Source organism: Phyllostomus discolor, chromosome 13 (assembly GCF_004126475.2).
Source record: "Phyllostomus discolor isolate MPI-MPIP mPhyDis1 chromosome 13, mPhyDis1.pri.v3, whole genome shotgun sequence".
Lineage (NCBI taxonomy): Eukaryota > Metazoa > Chordata > Mammalia > Chiroptera > Phyllostomidae > Phyllostomus > Phyllostomus discolor.
Window position 1 is genome coordinate 56,352,266 of NC_040915.2, and position 21,782 is coordinate 56,374,047.

Consider the following 21,782-nt stretch of genomic DNA (forward strand, 5'->3'; position numbering starts at 1 on the left):
GAAAGACAGGATTTTGCTGCTAAAAGAAAACTCAGAGTTGCGTTGTTTACTTACCGGCTTGGGTCAGTGAAAAAGATAGGACTTGGTGTTGTCACTTACAGTGTGACTTTGGGCCATCCCTCCAGCTCTCTGAGCCTCACTTTCCTCCTCTGTAAATGGGGAGATAATGATATAACTCCCTTGCAGGGTGTTGTGAAGATTAAATGATACACTGCAGGTACACACCCACATACAGAAGTCAGTCGCTAAACATCTTAATAATACTTTTTATAGCGCTTTACAGTTCACCAGGTGCTAGACACCTTATTTGCCCTGAGAATGCTCTGAACTTCCAGTCTGATTAATCCCTGTAAAAGGCAGAGCTTGGCTTTGGTTCAGTAGAAGGGGTTGGTGTGTGGGTGTGTGTATGGGGGGGGGTGTCTCCAAGTACTGTAAATCTTCCACGTAGGAAGTGGTTTCTGAGTGATTGGTGGTGGCCTTCTAGGGGACCTCTACGAAAACTTCTACACAAGTTTGATCGCTTCTACTGTTTGCCCAATGTGAGGAATGAAGGAGGAACTTTCTGAGAGCCAGGATGTGTCAACAGAACTGTAACCTAGTAACCCCTTAGCACCACTTTGCCATCTGTGTGGTCAGGATTTAATGTCCTCTAAGGAGAGAGAGGTACTGGTGGAAACGAACGGGTTCCCTTCTGGAAAGGGCCGAGCAGCAGCTCTGGAAAGTGTTCCGTGAGGCCGCAACCCATGCTTACACTGGTTGGAAGGTGGCACCCTTTCCCCGGGCACCTTTGCTCTCCTAGGCAGGGCCAAACGCAGCAGCTCTTACATGGTTTGAACCTCAGACATTGGGGTGCTTTTATTTGGGGGTCTGAAGTAAGGACAAATAAATAACCATCGTGAAAGAATTTATGATAAATGGCCCAAAATCCCAGTTCATTGAGCCTCGTCAGCTTTTTTCCTATTACCCTGGTAAATCAGTGCTTTTGTGACTTTTCCTCTTTAGTTCCGGAAAGCAGTTTTAAGAAGATACCATATAAGTCTTAAGCATCATGGCCTGTCTAGAGTCGACCCACTAGTTTTTAAAATCCTCTCCAATTAGGAAAAAAAAAGCTTTATTCTGAGGATATGCCAAACTTGCCATTTTATATTTTTTGATACTGTAATTTTCTCTAGAATTTTGTGGATGGAAAAAATTATTTCAGTACTTACATTCTGTACAATTTTGTAATATTTAAATTACCGGTGGTTTTCATTTTTGAATGCTGACTTTATAAAAACAGTTAGCTCACTCCCCGTCAATGCTACTTCTAATTACAGTGTGTAGCCAACCCCAAATGATCTCCCTTCTCCTCTCCATTCTTCCTCTAAGATTCTCTTCTTCCTTCACAACTGATAGGAGGAAGGTTGAGATTAATGGTGGAGTCTAGACTCCCTTTTCAAGCAGGAAAGCAGCCAGGGCCGTGGATGAGGCTGATGGGTTTTTCAAAGTGAGCTGCCGTCTGGAATTTATTGACCTGCAGGGAGAACCAAGAGGTAGGAAGAACAGAGAAGCCTGGGTAGACTTGGGCTATTTGAGTTTCCTGTCAAAGGCAAACTACCTGCTTGGGTGTTTCACTACATTTGGCTATCAGGTGTGCGGCAACAGAGTTTCTCAACTCAGGTTACATCTGCCGTGAACAAGTGTTTTATAGTTGGTGCTCATTCTCTCTAACTCCTCATCTAGAATTCATCCCATTAGCCAGCAGTGTATCTGGCCATAAAACCTATCAGTTCCATTAACAGCGAGAGCTTCATGCTATATAGAGAGCCCTGTCCTTCTTGGGGACTTCATTAACGTTCATCGGATTACCTGTATGCAACCTAGGGGCTGAGAGCAGTGAAGTGGACTGACATGCGTGCCAACTACTTCTGTGCTTTGACTATTTTAAGAAATGCAAAGCTGTCAAAACTCTCCTGGTATCAAAGACGCCTGTTCTTTTTGTGAAATTTTGGTTTGGCCCCTAGACAAAGCTATTTACTTTCGAGATATACAGTGAGGCCTTTTATAGCTCTTAATACAAAAAGTAGTTCCATTTTGTCTCATTGTGAATAAACAGCAAATTGGTGCACTTAATATAGATATTATTAAATATGTATGGTTTAGCATAGTTGGATCAACAGCTATTAATATTGAAGGTAAAATATATTGCTTTAAGTAGTTTCTTAATACAGATTAGAGATTTTTGGTAATGGGCAATGTATCAACTTTAGTCTCGAATTTTTGACCTATAATCCCATCTGAGGCTGTAGGTCAGGTGTTGGCAAAGACTTTTGTAAAGGGCCAAACTAAATGATTCGGGCTTTGCGAGCCACATACCCGCTCTGGTACAGTCTGTCAACTCGGACTTTGTAGGGCAGAACAGCGCGAAACAAAATGTAAATGAATTGGCACGGCTGTGTACTAGTAAAACTTGACGGACACTGACGTTTGAATTTCATGTAATTTTTATGTCACACGAATTGTTCTTTTGATTGTTTTCAACCATGTGAAGGTTTAAAAGCCGTTCTTAGCTCACGGGCTGTACGAAAGCAGGCACTGGGCCAGGTCCGGCCCACGGGCTGTGCTTCGCCAAGCCCTGCGGTGGGTCCCCACGTATTGATTTTTTCACTGGTCTGGAAAGGTGACAAGGAGGTTTGATTTTGGTGAATGAATGAACCTTTTACTGTTAACCGACTTTAAAAGACATATGGGAGAAGTCATTAAAATGGTACATTTTATGTTATGTATTATTTTACCCCCAAATTTTTTAAAAGATACATGTTGGGCGGGGGCAGGGGAAGTTCATGAGCATATATCTGGATCTTTAAAAAGACCTTTAAAAATGCTTTAAAAAGAAATTCAGCGTGGTTCAGCGTTTACTACGTAAAGAACATAGTGCCTGCCTTGGAACGGGCCCATGGTTTGTGCAGCCACGCAGATGTTGCTGGGAACAAGCCGCTGAGAGATCTGTTTCTCAGAGAAAAGGCCCAGGAGCAGGTGGCAGCAGCCCTGAGACTTAGAAAAAACAGCCAGGAAAAAAAGGAAGAAGAAGAAAACAAAGTTCTGTGACTTTCCTGAACAGTTGAATTTTATTTCCTTGGTTCTATTGTCATTTTTAAAGTGGCCTTTAAAAAACAACAATGTGCTTAGCATGGCTGATTATTTTGTTTTAATTAAAACATTTTTGAAAAAACAACATGAAACATTCAAACATACCAACTTGATTGTGTTTGTGCTGTGGAACAGTTAATGCAAAACACTCGAGAGAGGGCGGACGTTTGGATCTGTAGCTTTTTTTCTGAGTTTTTGCCTCCTGAATAAGGACAACAGAGGAGGAAGTGGATGCGTCCCTTGCAAAACTACCCATACAGGTTTAGAAGTGAGGTTCCCTCAAGGCCCTGTTCCTGGCTGGCTCACTCTGCAGTCCCTGAGGACAATAATGGACATTCCTTCCGTATTCTGTTAGACCTGAGACTCCAGCTGGAACGTGGAAGTCTAGGAGGAAAAGCCTCTCTCTCTCTCTCTCTCTCTCTCTCTCTCTCTCTTTCTCTCTCTCTCTCTCTCTCGTCTTCAGTGTCTTCGTGTCAAGATGGCAGGACTTCTCCAGACCTCACCTCTGAGATATTGTCCTGGATTCGGACTGAAAGGGGAACGGAAGGAGGTCATTGCAAAAATGTCATCAGGGTATTCATACTACTCAAAGATGGCCACTCTAGAGAAACTTGCCTTCTCCTCCTCTAAGAAGTGTCCACCTCTGCCCTGCTTTTCTTTTAATTATTGATTTTAGAAGAAGGGAGAAAGAGCGAGAGCAAGAGAGAGACACTGATATGTTGTTACACTTATTTTGCATTCCTTGGTTGATTCTTGTATGTGCCCATATTGGGGATCGAACCCACAATCTTGGCATATCAGTATGATGCTCTATCCAACTGAGCTACCCAACCAGGGTTCCCCCCATCACTTTTAATCTTCTTTTTAGGTAAACATCTCCCTAGCCTGAACGTGCACCAGTTCGAAGAGGAGTATAGTTGGGTGCTAGGAAGCACCCAGCAGACAAAAGAGTTTAGGCCACCTTTCCCCTACCCAGTGATAACAGGACCCACTCAGGGCTGCCCTTTTGCTGGGCCCAGTGTCTAGTTTCTTTCGCCATTGGTTTAATCCCTGACAAAGCATTAAACGTTTATTGTTCAATTCACCACCAGGGTGGGGCCTTGCCTCTCGTGGGCTGAGGAGGCTGCAGCCGCTTCCAAACTCGAGTGTCACAGCACATTAGCAACTTCAGGTTTTGAGGGCTGGATTTCTTTCAGTTTGGTCAGATTCTTGGTTAGAAGCAGAACATTATACTCATATTCAAAGTCTGAAAGCTAGCAAATAGCAAAACCAGCATAGGCAACTTTTAACGATGATTCAAAATAGTTGCTGCATCAGCACGGAGGACTCCCTCTCCATGGTTTCCTCCCAGACATATGTTAAATGGCTGCCCATGCTCCTTGGTTGGTGTCCTAAAACTGGATGAAAGTATGGCGACTAAGTAGTTCTCTTGTTGAATAGTAGGGTTTGTTAACCAATGCCATCGCAGTATGTAAATTACTTGCTGCTGCTCAATCTATAAAAATTCATCTTCAAAGAAAATTATTGGGCTGGTAAAAATATTTTTAATAATGACCACAGAAGCCATATTTGTTTTTCTTTGATGTTCTTCCGAAGACCCTTCTGGTTTTAATCAGATTGTTCCCACATAAAATACAGTGGAAATCTACAATAATAAAATCCCTATTCCTATTTCTGTGGGGAAATAAACAGGATGGGGACTGTCCTTTTAAGGGGCTTTCCCCTTCCCTTTCCCCAGACTCAAAGCCTCTATTACTGGTGGGTGTTTTGGCATCAGTTAAGGGCCTTCAATCCTTCCCTCCCTCCATGTTTTGCTCTTTCATTAAAGTGTTTCTGTTGTCTAATTATATCCTTTCAATCAAATTAGAGACTGCAGCATCTGGTGAGGGCCATAACTGCTGCCATCTGCACCTCGTATATACAGGCCTTTTCAGCTGAGAATCACTCAACTTCCAAATGGCAGGAAGAGATTTGGAAAAAGTTTAGTTGGAAGGGAGGTTAACTTGAAAGGAACGTCTTCAAAGGCTGGGTGCGACGCCCTTCGTGCTGGGATGTGTGCGCTGCCATGCGGAGCTCCATCCGCTTGGCTCCCCATAGACGCTTCTCGAGCACTTCTGGCAGCTGAATGGTTTCTGATGGTCTTAGCTGAAGCGACTAGGCCTTCTCATCCTTGCTAGGGGCTTGGAGGGACCTGGGGCAAGTTGAAAATCTCTCCCTTGAGAAGAATCGTTTGTTATCTGACCGCTGGTAAATGGATATGACACTTTCTGTTTACTTGACCATTTCTTCTAATTAAGTGGTTTCAGCTAGAGGAGATTTTGTTCCCAGGGGACATTTGGCAATATCTGGAGACATTTTTGGTGGTCACAACTCCGGGTAGGGTGGGATGTGCTACTGGCATCTAGCCGGTGGAGGCCAGAGATACTGCCAAACTGGAGATACTGTCCTGGAATGCACAGGATAGCCCCACAGCAAAGAATTATCCTGCCTAAAATGTCAGTAGTGCTGAGGTTGAGAAACCCTGTCCTAATGTATTGTTCTTTTGTCCTTCCCTTCCCTATGTCCCAAGGGTAGGCAACTCTGATCAATATCATTTTTTCACTCAAGAAGGTGATTCTTCACGATCTGTATTAAAGCTCATTAAGCATTTTTGTAAACAGTGTTTCAGAAATCTTAGTGGAATCAGATCTGTGATTCACCATCTGTTTCTACTGTCTAGACTAAGATTGCCAGATTAAATACAGGACACTCAGTTGAATCTGAATTTCAGATAAACAGTGAATCATTTTTTTGTATAAGTGTCTCATGCAATGAATACTTAAATATCTTAAAAAATGATTCTTTGTTTATCTGAAATTCAAATTGAACTGGGCATCCTGTATTTTCATTTGCGAAATCTGGCAACCCTGGTCTACATCCTTGAAACATTACATGAAACTTTAAACCTTTGTCTGTCCAATCCAACTGTTGGCCATCGCTGCCCTTATTGCTCTGGGTGGCCAGAGATGACCACGCTGCTTGTTCTTGTTTACGGGTCACTGCTACCGCTGAGTCTTTCCTTCTGCTCCAAGCTGACTCCCTGGTCAGCACTTGGAAACATGCCACTTAAGTCATTTTATCTTGAGGCCAATAGCTAACAAGTGCTTATTAAATGCCTGCTACGTGCCCAATGCCTCTGATTAGGACTCATCTGTGTGCCGTTTCATAGAACACTACAACTCTGTTGCTTCAGGTTTTACTTTAAAGACACGGAGACATGCCGTGTACCTGGCAGTCAGCTCCCCACCCAAGAACACTTGTATTGTTTGGCCATCTTATACCAACCAAGGGCAGCTGAACAGCCCAGAAGCTGGCTTCCGTGGAGCATTGGCTGCCCCCCAGAACACCATTATTGGAGAAATCTCTAGCCATCGGAATTTAAAAATAGAGCGCAGACAATACTGATAGAACTTGCCCAGAAGCTGGATTATGTCAGTTTATTTGATCCCCTTTTAGACTGACGGAGAGGTTTGGACGGCGTGGAATAGGGTTGCTCTGGAGATGGTGAAGCAAAGTGTAGGTTTGAGCCACGAGTCTCCTGCTGACAGCAAACTCGGAATGTAGAAATGTGTATTCATTGCGAAGGTGTTGATTGTTCCCTATGACAAGTGGCTTCACCATAGGCTTATTTTTTTTAAATAGAAGATCCCCCTGGTTTAAATAGCAAGTATTTTACTTTTCAAATACTTGATTTACATAAACTTCCCTAGGTAAGTCATGATTACTAGCCTTGAGACATACATCAGCAAGGAAGACAGGGCACTCTGAGTATGTCCGTAATGTTTTTTTAACCCTCCAGCTCCCCATACACCTGCTTCCCTCATTAAACAAACATTTGCCAGGCATGTTCTGTGTGGTCTGCAGTTGTTAAGGGTACGAAGATGAGAGAGTTGCTCAACAAACTCACAGGCTGGTGGAAGCAGGGCCAGGTTCTTCTTCAGCAATTACAGTTCAAGGTCATCAAGTCTTGTAAGAGCTGTGGCAGCAGGCACTTGGGGCTGGTTTTCGACCCCTGGTTCTATAAGAGCATAGTGCTAACTACTCTAGATCTTGTGCTTTCAAATAGTTGTCTAGTTTTTTCTGGTTTGTTTCCTTTAGAGTTGACTTACAATGCACTAAGTTAGTGTCCATCAGAGAACTGGACTTTGAGCTTTAAAGCATCTGTGGTTCCAGCTTCATTATGTGAAAACTATTTCTAGTGTGAATGTTTTTTTTCGAGATTGAAGTAGATTGATTTGTACTCATATTATTATATCAAGAGAGGTACCATCACCAAGATGTGATAGAAAATGTTCTGGTGGTATTAATGGTAAAATCCATGGTTAATTAAGAGTTCTGGTGAGTTTATTCTTTAACTGAGGCTTGGCCTAATCTATCTGTATATGTTACAGAACTAGATTCTTTCTCAAAAAAACTGCCTTTTGATTTTCAATTTGATGATTGTGTGTGTTTATAATATCCTAAATGGTAAATAGAAATTCCTCAAGCACTACTGCATATTCATGGTGACTACTTCTGGCAAAAACACTTGTCCTTCACCATGTCCAGTGGGTCCTGCCTGGGTAGGGGCAAAGTATATTTAAGATGTGAGCCAGATGGGAAAATAGTGATACCCAAGCAGCACTGCATTCTGGGCCTGTCTCGATAATTATGTGTTTTTCAAATTTTTATATAATAAATAAATAGTACCCCTCTCTGAAGTGTTTTCATGGGTCTTCTGATTTTAAACCTCTGGTTTTATGCTTACTTTTGAAACAGCTTTTTAAGTAATTAAATATTTCACTTGTTAATAGAGATGAATAAACTGGAGATTCAAAGAGATAAACCTTAAGTTCCCTTCCAAAAGTATAGATTTTTAAAAATATTTTATTTATTTTTAGAGAGAGAAGGGAAGGAGAAAGAAGAAGTGAAACATCAATGTATGATTGCCTCTTGCATACCCCATACTGGGGACCTGGCCAGCAACCCAGCATTGTTCCCTGACTGGGAATAGAACCAGCGACCCTTTTGTTCATAGGCCCGCGCTCAATCCACAGAGCTACACCAGCCAGGGCCCAAAAGTATAGATTTTTTAGTTAAAGTAACTTTGAAAAGGTTGGCCTTTGTTTCTTTTACTGGTTTTAAGGACACTGTTTTCTTGAATGAAAAAGAACATCTAAAAGATATTTTAATGGAAAAACTACTGGTAATTTAAAAAATACAGTGATTACTTTGTGGCATTTTCACTTTGGGCAAAAGTATAGTTCGTTCTATGGTCATCCGAACTATTAATATGTAGTCCAAGGACATGATATGTGAATGCCTACCTTGATTTTAGATGACTACACTTATGACCGATTTTGTTTATACTTCCTTTTTTAAAGATTTTACTTACTTATTTTTAGAGAGAAGGGAGGGAGAGAGAGGGAGAGAATAATCAATGTGTGGTTATCTCTCGAGTGCTCCCCACCGGGGACCCGGCCCACAACCCAGGCATGTGTGCTGACTGGGAATCAAACCGGTGACTTTTTGGTTCGTAGGCCGGCACTCAGTCCACCGAGCCACAATAGCCCAGGCTGTTTACAGTTCTTGAAAAGAAACTAAGGTAAATTAATTGTAAAACAACACGTTAAGAACCATTTTCAATATGTCCTTTACAACATTTTTATCATGGGAAATTTAGAACACACACAAAAATAGAGGAGTATAAGGAAATCTCATGTGTCCATCTCACAGTGTCCATGATGATCAACTATGGCCAGTATTATCTCATTTGTCCCCCCTTTGTTCCCTCAACTAGGATATTTAGTAACAAATGTCATATGTTGTATCATTTCATCTGTAAATATTTTAGTATGTATCCCTAAATGATAAAAACTTTCAAAAAACATAGTAGCAGTACCATTGCCCTTATTAACTTTAGAAAAATTAGCAGTGATTCTTTAATATCATCAAATACCTGTCAGTCGGTGTTCAGATTTCCGTGGTTCTCATCGGGGTGTTCTACAGTTCAAATCAGGACCTGAGCAAGTGATGCGTCTCTTGAGTCCCTATTAACCTGTAGGTTTCCCTCTTTTTTTTCTTTGCAATTTGTTGAAGATGTAGTCTCTTCTAAGCAAAAAGAGTGCATAAGTGCCTTTTCAGAGGGAGGGTCCACATGAGTGGTGAGTTACTTTTTCACTGTAGAATTCTCACTTCCATCAGAGAAACATGTAGAATTAGAGAATTTTAAGCCTGAATAGGGTTTTGAGCTGTCAATCCTTCGTAGTTACTTCACCCCAGACTTTTGAACCTCAGTTCTATTTCCTTAGAATCTTTTTTTTAAAGATTTTATTTATTTTCAGAGAGGGAAGAGAGGGAGAAAGAGAGAGAGAGAGGGAGAGAGAGAGAGAGAGAGAAAACCATCAATGTGCGGTTGCTGGGGGTCATGGCCTGCAACCCAGGCATGTACCCTGGCTGGGAATTGAACCTGGGACACTTTGGTTTACAACCCGTGCTCAATCCACTGAGCTATACCAGCCAGGGCTCCTTAGAATCTTGACATTAGAGGGAAGAGATAAGGAGACCATGTGGTTCAAATCTCTCATTTCACAGGTGAAGAAACTGAGGCCCAAAGTGTCCAGGTGATTCCTGAAAGCACACAGTGTAAACTACTTAACTGGCGTCATTTCCTCTTTATTCCAGTGATTCCCAATGTATTATGTGTGTAGAACCCCCCTCCCCACCATCTCAAAATGGTCCTCTCTCTAATCTAGACCTGATAACCTTCCTAAAATAGTTAGGTCTCCAGATCTACTCAACCCCCTTTGTTTCAGAGATAAAGAAATACAAGCTGCAGGAAGGATGTGCTGTGCACCAAGGCAGCAGAGTGGCCGAGCCAGAGCCAGAGCTCCCCCTCACTCTTACTCCTGCTCTCACTCTCGCTCATCAGTGCTCTTTCCTGCCTGTGAGTGAGTGCTCTTCCCACCCTGAGAAAGGCGATGCTCAGCTCTGTGGTCAGGCAGCCACATTAGTGTGAGCCAGACCCCCTCCCCTGCTTAATAACCTTTGTCCCTTTACAAGGAACTAGCCGTCACCCTCTAGTTCAGTATGTACAATTTATAAACATTGAACGATTTCCCGTTAAATCAATAGATAGACTAACTTTGAGAACTGTAATGTGGAAAATATGTTTGGAAGTATTTCTAGGTCTTCTGTGTGCCGTGCCTGTAAATTAATTGAAATCTTCCAATCATTTTACATACAGCATGTGTGTGGGATCCTATGGGATTTGAAGTATAGATATTAAAGTAGGATATATGTATGCCATTAGTCAATTGGTCTTTTCTTTATACCCAGCCCTTCTAAATCCCAAGCAGAATAAACAATAATAGTTTTATGATAAAAAAAAAACTCCAGCTACTTTTTATTAGCTGTGAAGGAGTTTGGGCTTTTGCCCAAACTGCATCTTCGCTCTGAGATCTCACTACCAGGGGCACACAGGCCTTCACATGGTAGCAGGACGAGCGGAAAACAGCCTGCACAAAACCACTGGCTTACGACTCTCAACGGAGGATTTGTGTCCCCTGCTGTGGTTCTCCTTACCTCAGAATGTTAATAAAGTTAGCATCCCCAGTGTTTCAAATAAATGCCGTCTACCATACTTTGGAAGATTTTAGCAAGGGGGGAAAAGAAGAATCTCCAACTCGCAAAGGTAGAAATTAATCTTCTGAGTGTTTTGATGCCAGCCTTGGAGGTTTTTATCAGGGAAATTTTCTGCTCTGTTACTAAGTTTCTGCCAGGCTTCTATTGAACTGCTTTCATTCATCCCCTCAAACAGAAGATTTGGAGCTCTTTGGTGGACAGGTGAGGTCGGACAGAGATGAGCTCTGTGAAGTCATTGGGATCTAGCCAGAGAAGACAGGGAGGAAGTAGAAGTTCCTCAGTGTTCACAGTTTAGTATTCCTTCCTTTTCAGAATGTGTTCCCCCTTGACTTTCAAGACCCACTTGCTCTCTCTCCCCTTCTCTCTTACCTCCCCAGCTGTGCTTCCTGTGATCATGGCTGGGCCCCCCTCCTGCCCAGCCTGGAGTGTTGGAGGGCCCCGGGGCTCAGGCCCAGAGGTCTGCCGTCTCCACACACAGGAGTCCCGCTCTCTCTGCACGGAAGTGCCACCGCCGCTGCCACATTTCCAGCTCTACCCTCAGCCTCGTGCCTCCACTCCGGGCTTACGTACTGTTCTGCTCACTCTCTGTCTCCAGCCAGTTTTCAGAAAGGTGTCCCAAACTTAACCAGTCCAAACCAAACCCTTGGTTCTAACCCAAGACATCCCGCCCCTCTTGTGTCCTGCCCACTGTAGTAAACGGTGTCACCACTCACCCTGTGGCTCAGGCCCAACCCCCTGCTGTTGTACCCAACTCCTCTTTCTCTGAGGCCCCGTGTTCAAACCCCGAGCTTCAGAGTACACCCAGAATCCAGGCGCCTCTCACCACCCCAGCTACCACCCTGGCCCAGGTCCTTCTTCTTCCGGCTTGTCTTTGCGGAAACCACTCACCTTACCGGGCCTCCCTGCTGAGTTCTTGCCTCTCTACTATTCCTCACCCACCCTGCCGCTAGACAGTTCTGTTAAAAAGTAAGTCAGAATATGTCATTTCTCTGCTCAAAACCCTCCAATGGCTGCCTCTCACCTTTAGAACAAAAGCCAAAATCTAATTTACATAACAACCCTCAAGATCTTACTTGTCCTGGCCTTGCTTGCCTCCTCCTCCTCCTCATTTCCCTCCCTCCCCTCCCCACCACCTGCCCTGCTTCAGTCAGAGTGGAGGAGGTGGCTCACAGTTCTCCCAGCCTCCCAGGTGCGTTCCTGCTCGCAGTGGGGTTCCACCTGCTCTGCCCTCTGCTGTTAACACTCTTCCACCTCACTTACGTGGTTTGCTCCCCACCTTCATCCCTGCTCAAAGGTCTCCTCTTCTCCAAGACTTTCCTGACCCACCCCATCTAAAAGAAAACCCCCCACCAATTGATCTCCATCCCCTTCATTTTTCCTTAAAACCCTCCTTACTGTGTGATGTTCATTTTGATTGGCTCATTATGAGCATGTCTGCTCCGTGAATGCAGTGTCCACCACTGCAGACCCAGTGCTTTGAACGGCCCCTAGTAAGTATTAACTGTGTATTTGTTGAATGGATTAATAAATAATACCCTGGAGATTATATCTATTGCCCCTGTACATTTGCTTCCACTGAGTGCATAAATATACAGCTGGCCATGTGGTATTTTATTTTTTATTGGTTTAAGCCACTCCTTGCCTATCTAGCCAAAGCTTATGTCAGTTTCATAACAGCAGAAAATAAGGAAGTCAGGATTCTCATTACCTAGTACCACACCCTAGTATTCTGATGAAATCAAGATGCACGCATAACTTTCATCTAGACGACTCAAGTTTGTTTTTCTTGCACTTTTTCACAACTGATATGCCCTGGGCAAGTCTGTTCAAAAAATAACCGTAAAACCTCGTACATTTCCTCCGTTTCCCTAGTGTACGGCAAGGAGGACAAGAACGAGACGGGGAAACTGAGTAAAGCAAACAAGCATGCACTTGGCCATTCCCTCTCTCAGAGGCCACCTCACCCGCAGGCGGGAGGACTGGCACAGGTGTGGTGGCTGCCACATTCTTTTGTGTTACAAATCAGGTTATCTGAGCCTCTGGGAACATTGAGCCCATCACCCCACAGGTTGCTGTCTGTTGCAAAGACCTGCATTTCTAGCTTCTGGGCCACTCCTCAGCCACTCGGAGGAGAAAAAAGATGTAATAACACATAGCAATTAAAATTCCAGTAATTGGTAACGATTGGCTTGATGTCTTAGAATTATCTAATCTAGTGGTTCTCAAACCTGATTAGTTAACAGGATCACCTGGGCAGCTTTATGAGGGTTATAACCCGGGAAATACGGGTTCCCGGTCCTTCGCTAACCCTGCCTTTGGGAAAGGGCTCTAGTGTGGCATACACACTCACACACCCGGTGTCCCTCCCTCCTCTCTTTCTCTCTCTTAGCAAGTGATATATAATCCTACGGAGCAAACAAACTAAGGGCAGAAAAATAGGAGTGGAGCTGCTGGGGAAGGGTTTTCTGAGGAGGTAATGTGTAGTGTGCCATGGCAACTATTAGAGGAATAACATTTCGGGCCGGACCTCATGTGGAGTGTTGGCGGACTTACACTCGGACCAGTGTGGCTGGAGCACGGCAAGTGACCAGGGGAAGAGGGGGTGTGGCGGGAGGGAGGGCCGGGGCCACATCCCGGAAAGCTTCACAGACAAGGTGGAAGGAAGGGTTTGAGTTTTGTTCCCAGTACTCGTGTCTTCCAGAAAACGGACAGTTTCCCACTGTCCTTGGATGGTGAAGGGGACTGAAGTGGTGGCACCCAGGACAGAGAGGAGAGGGTGGCTTCAGGGTATATGTTTTAAGAAAGTCACCAGGGTCTGCTGGTGAGTGGGAAGCGGGGTGAGGGAGATGAGGAAAACAAGGACGATGGGAGGGGGCTCTACTGGAGGCCGTACAGGGTGTGGCTGAGTACCCCCGTTGCCCCATCTGAAAAATGGCAGTATCAAGGGACCTCCTCACTGGCTCAGTGGTGAGTTGGTGTTTGTAAAGCACTTAGAACAGAGCTTGGCACACAGTGAAACACTCTGTAAGCATTAGTGGTGATGTGGACGGTGGTGATTCATTCAAGGTCACACAGCTGGTCAGCAGCAGGTCCAGGATGAAAAGCCAGGGCTTAGTTTCTTGGTTCAGTGTATTTCATGCTACGCTGAGCTGCCTCCTTCAATTACCTTTGAACTTTTTTATATTTGCAGGCTCTTGGTAGAGGGTTTGGTTGCCATGGTACATGAAGTGTCACACATCATAACATATGAATGTCCCACCAAATACTAGAGTGTTCTGTGCAGCCTGGAATTCCAGACTATTTTGGCCGTCCATAAAACCATGCTATTCCAGTCAAAACGCAGGGTCCAGCCAGCGGGAGAAAGGGGGTACAGGAAAGGAGATGGCCTGCGGATAGATTTCTAAATATTAAAAGAAGCATCTTGCAGAATATAGATGTGTTCGCAGCGTGCTCAAGCTGAGGCTGGAGCGGGCACGTGTGCCGCCACGGGGCCCTCCATGCCGGAAGCTGTAGGTCAGTGCACGTCGGGGGAAGGGAGTAAGCGAAGCTCTAAATGTTAGTGTAACTCCCCCAGATTGTCAGGTTCCTAGTGATACATCTTAAAGAAGTGTTTGAAGTGCTTCTATCTGTCAGTTCCAACTAAGCTAATTTTTGAAAATCGCTCTTTGTACTGTGCCTCTCTCATGAACCTCTGTGAATTTAATGCGTGCAATATGTGGGGGAAGTCCTGTCAGCCTCAGTGCCCATCCCCCTGAAGTCCGAGAAGAAGATTTTAGAAGCACATCGTCACACCTATGAGTATTAGTTCATTTTACAAAATGCATCTGAGGCCACGTTCAGTGTGTCTTGTAGGGAGGGATTTCAGAAACAGGTGAGAGAGAATGCCAGCTCGGCCTTCCCTCCCCGCCGTTGGCCGTGTTGTCGCCCCTCCATCTCCAGCAGCATGGGGAGAACTGTTCTTCATTACCAGGGAATGTGAGTCACTCCCAGGCTTGTGTGATTGGGATTCCAAAGCGTTGCTGTATCCGATGGTCTTATTAAATCCAAGTGTCACTGCAGCCTTTCAGACTGTAGGGGAGAGAGCTCACTTACAGCTGGTGCCCTGGTTCCAGTTACCACACAGAGACACTGGCGAGAGCAGTGACCCCCTCCGAGCACCCAGAACTCCTCACGGATGGCTGTTACCAACTGTTCCCAGATTTGGGGGTGCACTTCGTGGGCTTCAATACATTTCAGCGCTCTGTTTATGTCTTCGTTGGGATCTGTGTACTTTAAGGGCAAATGTTCTAGTGCACACAGACGAACTAGCGCCAAGATCAGCCCAGCATGTGGAGGGTGCCTCGATTCAGATTTGCGCAGCCCCAGCGGTGTTCATTTCCCTGCGCCTGGGACCTAGCAAGACGCTCTCCATTTCCAGCCTGGTCCAAACAAAACAAATATCAACCAGAGAGGGAGGAGGCCACAGATGTTGCCAGAAAATGAGTTTGCACTGTCTTTTCTTTCTCCTAGAATGTTTCACAGCCAATGGTGCAGATTATAGGGGAACGCAGAACTGGACGGCGCTGCAAGGCGGGAAGCCATGTCTGTTCTGGAACGAGACTTTCCAGCATCCGTACAACACTCTGAAATACCCCAACGGGGAGGGGGGCCTGGGCGAGCATAACTATTGCAGGTAAGACGGGGCCGCACAGCACTTTAAAAAATAAATCTCTGGTCTCCTCTGTCGGTCTTTCCCAACCTTGCTCACAACTAGGGAGAGCGTTTTTGTCTCCTTTTGGCCCACTCAGAAGGCCTTTGTTGTTAGTGTCTTTTAAAATCTGTCTGTCACACCTTGTGTGCCCAGCCACACGTGCAGTCTGCCACTCTTCCACTTGGGTTGCTTTCACACTGGTGCTCAGAACTCCGCTTTCCTGTCTGATCACTTACATGTCTCTTTGAGGGGGTTTTCTCAGTTGGCCCTGCCACCGGTGGACAATGACAGACAGCAAAGCTTCTTAAGCTGCTTCGAATGTAGCGGTCAAGCAAAAGCACCATCTGTGGCCCAAACCTCCCTCTGCTTGTGAGCAAAAAAAGCTGCCCTGCGTTAACCCACGTTCTGCCAGCCCAGGATACCCTCTCTCCGGTGGCAGTGGCAGCCATCAAATTTGTACTTTCCCCTCCTTTCTACAGACCGAGGTGTTGCTCTGCTCTTCACCTGTCTGACTCCAGCAGGGGCTCTTAACCTGAGACCTGAGACCTGAGACCTATGGTGCTTCAATGAGTACTTGCAATTTTCTGGGGAGATTAGCCATGACCTTGATCAGATTCTCAGTTATTAGTGATCCAAAACAAGTTTTAAAAAAGTACTGGTCTGTAGGGATCAGAGCAAAAATTCTAAGCACTTTTGGTTACAGCTTTGTTTTAGCTATTTATACCCAAGGTCCTGGTAATGTGACTCATGGTTCAGCAATGCGTTGAATTTAACTATTATTAAGACAGGTGCAAGGACAGGCTCTGGAGCCACGGGGATGGGGAAGAACGATTCCTAAGCTATGCTTTGAGCTACACACGGTATCTCCGGTTCTACCAGTATGCTGGAAATTCAACCACGGCATGTTGACCCAGCTGAGCCAACATACTGATACCTGCACCACATAGGCTACGCTGTTTACCCTGTGCCCCTCTGGTATTTTCGTTAGCACTCGAGGGCCCGTGGTCATCTCGACGTCGCCAGGCCTGCAGTCCGAGTGTGTGCCCCTGTGCATTCAGCTCTTTCCTCGGCTTTCCTCCTCCTGTGGCATTATTCTGTAGTTTGTTACTCTAAACGTATTAAAAGCTTTCCCAAAAAAATTCTCAAAAACCACAGATATATATTGTTTAAAGTCCCACGTTTTACCTCTTCCCCTGCAGATCCCCCCCCAACCAAGCCCCACTTCCCAGAGGTAACAATTTGTATATATGCTACTTCACATTTTGCTGTTTTCTATATTTTATTGTTCAAGTTACACACGCTCATTAAGTAATTCTTTTACAATTTATTTTCAAAACTATGCATGTTCATTAAAATTTTTTGCATAATTAAAAATTTAACCCCACTTCCTTTCTCATCTGTTTCCTTCCCCTAACTTTTCTGTTCATAGAAACAGTTAGGTTGGGAAGAGTATTTAGGAAGAAAAACCAGCGTTTGTTTTTTCATTTTTACAGTTATTTACATTCTTGTTCTAAAGTGTCTCTTGCTTTCTACCAAACAAGTCTTCTCAGAAGAGTTCCTGTTTATAAGTCTGACTTTAAGGTAAATTTGAAATTTCCAATGAGGTTTCATTTATATGAGAAAAATTTTTTTTTCTCATAGGTCATTACCCTGGTCTCTCCACAGACTCCTAGAAATGCACTAGTAAATTAAATGCACAGTGAGAGCCTGGCGTGACTACCTTCCTCCCTCGCCCTGGCCGGCTGCAGCCCTCCCCTGCGTTGATTTGATGGAATGTTCCAGACCTGAACTACCAGCTTATCCTGCAAAAAGAGAAGCTGAAATTGTTGATTGTTATCACATCAGAGAGTCTGGGCCTTTTGTTTTTAGCACCGCAGTGAAGTCAAAGATGAATTCGATTGTTCTTTATTAAGCTATCCTGATGCTTTTCAGAGCCGTTTTGACATTGATAACAAACAGTTGTTTTCTAAGGTCTTTACCAAATGCTACATCAAAGCTGAACACTGAATAGAGGGAGGAAAATGACAGTGAAATACTGTTTAAAGAAGGGCTTTGTACAAGTTCGCCTACTTTGATTTCTCAGCTGACATCCGACACTGTGTTTGTCTTGTGAGATGTTTCCAGATCCGCCACAGCTGAGATGTCTGCGAGATGGCGAGTGATGGGAATGCACTTTTCTGGGCCCGACATATCTGGATCAGAGGGGAAGACAGGGGGACAGGAGGAGCAGAATTGGCGCTGGCACCTGCCTTTGGGCACAACAAATAAAAGGACCCTTTGTGCTTTGGGGTGTCTTATCTTCCGGGCCACACAATAGGCTTACCCCTCTCGGGCCTGATAGGGGTTGCTCCAAAGCTCCGGCTGCTGGGTCTTTATGCCCATTTCCGGCCTAACTGGAGTGTCAGGTTTCCAGTGTTCTGAGTCTACATAAAGGGAGCTTGGGAAGCAGTGGAGAGAGGCGAGGCTTCTCTGTGTGTTCAGTAACCCCTGCCACTTTTTTGTTCCTTTCTTCAGTGTTGCCCGCTATTATCATGGCATCGCTGAGTTGCAAAGACCTTAAAGGGCATGTATGCTAAGCTCCTCCTTTAGAAATGTGAAATTAATCTTTTTTTAAAAAATATATTTTTTTTATTTTTAGACAGAGGGGAAGGGAGGAAGGAAGAATGGGAAAGAAACATCAATGTGGGGTTGCCTCTTGCATGCCCCACACCAGGGAACCTGGCCCGCAACCCAGGCATGTGCCCTGACTGGGAATCGAACCAGCGACCCATTGGTTCACAGGCTGGCACTCAATCCACTGAGCCACAGCAGCCAGGGCTGAAATTAATCTTTTAAAAGTATTATTGCTGTATCAGAAGTTGGTACCAGGATCATAGGACCACAGGTTCTGACTGAAGCTCTTTGGCCTGGTTTTCTTCCGAATTCTCTGAGAAGTTAGGGTTTTGATGTAGAAATAAGACCCACTCTATGAAACAAGTTGACCAGCCTGATCCTGGTGAAAGCTTGTCAATGGAGACTATATTATGTAAATCTTCCATATTAACAAAATGTGTCTCTACACCACATTTTGGCTAGCTGCCCAGCATTCCCTTATTTGGCTATAACATATTTATTTAACCAGTCCTTAATTGTTGTTTCTTTTTTATATTATAAAATTGTTGTAACTTTTTTATATTATAAAAATGCTGTGATGAACACCTTTGTGAGTAAAGTGCGGAAGGAGAAATTGCCAAGTAGAGGAGCTTCGACGCCAATTTCCAAATTGCCATCCTGCCCATTCGCGTCTTTCACGTTCTTACCCTCAGCAGAGAAGGCACCTGTGCTCCCTCCGCCGTGGAAATTGCCACATTCCCGCTTAAGGTGCCAGTGCTGTTTGTCATGATTTGTTCAGTGGTCCGTTGTCCCGGTTACACTGTAGGGAATCTGTATAAACGTGTATCACCTTTGCTTACTCCCCATCCACCCCTTCCTGCCCCCAGACTCTGAAGTCCATGTTGGAGGAGAAAGGTGCTATGAATTTTTCCTTCATAAGAGGTATATACCGGTCATGAAAAATCACAGAAGCCAGAGCGTTCCTTTTTGGTAAAACTGAAAAGCAATGAGACAGCCGACGTAAAATGATGGAAACGTTACCGGTGTGTCCTTTTCCCCAACAGAAACCCAGACGGAGATGTGAGCCCCTGGTGCTACGTGGCGGAGCATGAGGACGGCGTCTACTGGAAGTACTGCGAGATCCCCGCCTGCCAGAGTAAGACTCCAGTGCGCCACCTGCAGGCTGCAGGACACTGGGCGTGCAGGGTGGGAAGGCCACGTCTGGAGGGGCCGGAGGGTCGGAGGTAGTTTAGGCGGGCGGATTTCATGAAGCAGGTGAAAGGAGAAGCCATCCTGGCCGGAGGATTTTCACTTTTCTTGTTGAAGCTTTTCAGAAATGGGAATGCCTGGCTCCCTCAGCATCCCATTTCCTTGGCGGATAAGCTCAACCAGAATTTCTGCTTCTACTCAGTTTCCTCATGCTTCTTCCTTCATGGGCAGAGATGGCAACAGTAGTTCCGTAGCAGCCAGGAAAAACACCTTGTACTTTTGTGAATGATGTGTCTATATTTTTTAGAGTGAACGAAGACAGTAAAACTAAGCTATGAGATTACTTATTATTTGGATTTAATGTGTTGTGTCCCCTGGAAAATGATTTTCAGTAAATATCTAATTAAATACCCTCCAAAGCTAATGTCATAGTTCTTTCCCTCAAACTAGCGTGAAGAGGTTCTGTTGTTTTTTATGAAAGCTTACAACTTGTCCCTTTCGACTACCAAAGACAAACACCCTCAGTCTTTTACTGTGGGGCCTGTTTTCCAACCGTTCCCTCGTTTGTGCCTATACTCAGTGTTCATGGGACACAAGATACAAAGGTAGGAAGAGACCCTGACCCCCAGGAAACGCATGATGTGACAGGGAATCTTAGAAAGATACTTTAAAACGATACCATATGAAGATTTAAAGCACAGAAGCCAAAACTAAATACAGTACTAAGGAGCTTACTTATGTAGTGTTTGAAGTACCTTTTTAAATATGCCAAAGGAGCAGGGTTTCTCGGGTCCTGGAGTTGAAGGGCAAGATGTTCATTCATAATAATTCTACCTGGGCTGTTTTTCATTATTACTTAAACCTACTCCTTGCCCTGCCGTGTTTCTCATCCGCAGGTCAGGAGCCTGTATCCACAGCATATGTAGAGTGGTTGGCATGGAACCTGGGGCCCCCTCACTCGTGCCCCCTCCGACAGTCCAGATTCTTATGCCCCAAGGGGAAAGGGCCCCTTCTAACCCGGTGCTGCAGGCCCCGTCCTCACCTGTCAGAAGTTATCCATCCAGGTGTCACCAGGGCCTGGCCATTAGGCCCTAGCTTCCCTGTCCTTCCAACCTGAGTATGTCTTGATTCAGTCCCAGAACTGAGAGAACAGTGAAGACCAGAAGAAAGGGCTTCTGCCCAGTCTGCTTAATCAGATTTTTAAAATGAAAAACATCTCATTTGGCTCTAGTTCTGTAAAGAAGAGAGGGGCAGGGGGAAAGGAAAGCAGATTTTCCTCGGTCCATTTGTTCCACACAAAGATAGTCTTTTAGTACCAGCCTGTGTCATTCTCTCAGGAATGGCAAAGAAGGGATTTCAATCTGGCCGCTTTTATTTGGAAAGATAATCCTCAACTTGCATTTATAAAATAGAATTTGGGCCAATGGGAGCTGACTCACGTGGTCACCGAAAACTAAGTTTCAGAAGACAGAATTAGAGCAAAACTGATGTAAGCTACTCAGCGCCCCTCTAATTCATAATATTTGTTGGGTGTGCCTTGCTGTTCCAAAAAAGGAAAATTTAACATTATTTTCTTTTTTTATGGCCCTTTGGTAACGCTCTCAAAGCTTCTAATGCTGGCCTTGAAACGGTCTGGGTAGGGAGACTTAAAGAAATTGGGAGTAAGAACTGGGGGGCACCTAGTTTGAGGGGGTAGGAAGTGACTGGCTTTGGTTCTCTGAAAAAGCCTCACGCTCACCCTGTGGGCGCCAGGGTGCCCCAGGAAGCCGAGCCTCAAACCTTGAGTCTGGCAGAACACGGTGTGTCTAGTATGGCTGATCAGTGTAGTTGAGAAAACTCTTGCGATGTTTGCAGCAAAAGACCTTGGTAATTGACTCGTGGGCTCAGCTGAGATACAGCCTGCCTGTTTTCGTTTTGCCCTATTTTTGGACGTGGAGTCATAATTTTCATGAATAATACTAACCCTCTGTGTGAAGCCCGCTATTCATGATTAGCATTGAACTTGTCATACAGGAAAAGGCCTGTGACATGATCAGATTCTTGGACAGTTTATATCTGAATATAACAGACCCAGCGGGAGCCAGGGGGAGTGAATGTTTAGGGACAAAGCAGAGGGTGGTTGAATGGTGGGCCATTGTGTGGAGGCCGGAATCTCTGCCCCGCGGCGTGTTACGTAGAGAGCTAAACAAGCAGGGGGGCCTAGATGAAGCATGACTCGGAACGAACGGGGGCCCTAGAGGAGTCGGAAACGATGCTCCCGACCTGTGGAGCACGGAGCAGGACGCGTACAAGGAGAACAGCTCCGAGGTCATTGGATGTGCCCCCAACCACTTCTGCCGACATGTTTCTCAGAAACCCCAAGTGCTTAGTGCAGGCAAAATCAATACAGATTTTAAAAGCAAATAGCACCAGCAAATTGATCATCCCTCCAGAGTCCACTCTCTAAGTCTGTAAGGCCTGCTGGCTATTTGGCTATTGAGGGGGAAGTCATTGGGCTTAA

General features: G+C 44.9%; 1 protein-coding gene across 2 annotated transcripts in view; it reads left to right on the forward strand.

Moving 5' to 3' along the window:
- The window catches only part of KREMEN1 (kringle containing transmembrane protein 1), a 58,124-nt gene that overhangs the window by 1,342 nt on the left and 35,000 nt on the right, over positions 1 to 21,782 (forward strand). For both annotated transcript variants that reach the window (XM_036014672.1, XM_028527972.2), the window contains exons 2-3: positions 15,301 to 15,463; positions 19,138 to 19,229. In XM_036014672.1, coding sequence (XP_035870565.1) covers positions 15,301 to 15,463; positions 19,138 to 19,229 — 255 coding nt within the window. The remainder of the gene's footprint in view (positions 1 to 15,300; positions 15,464 to 19,137; positions 19,230 to 21,782) is intronic.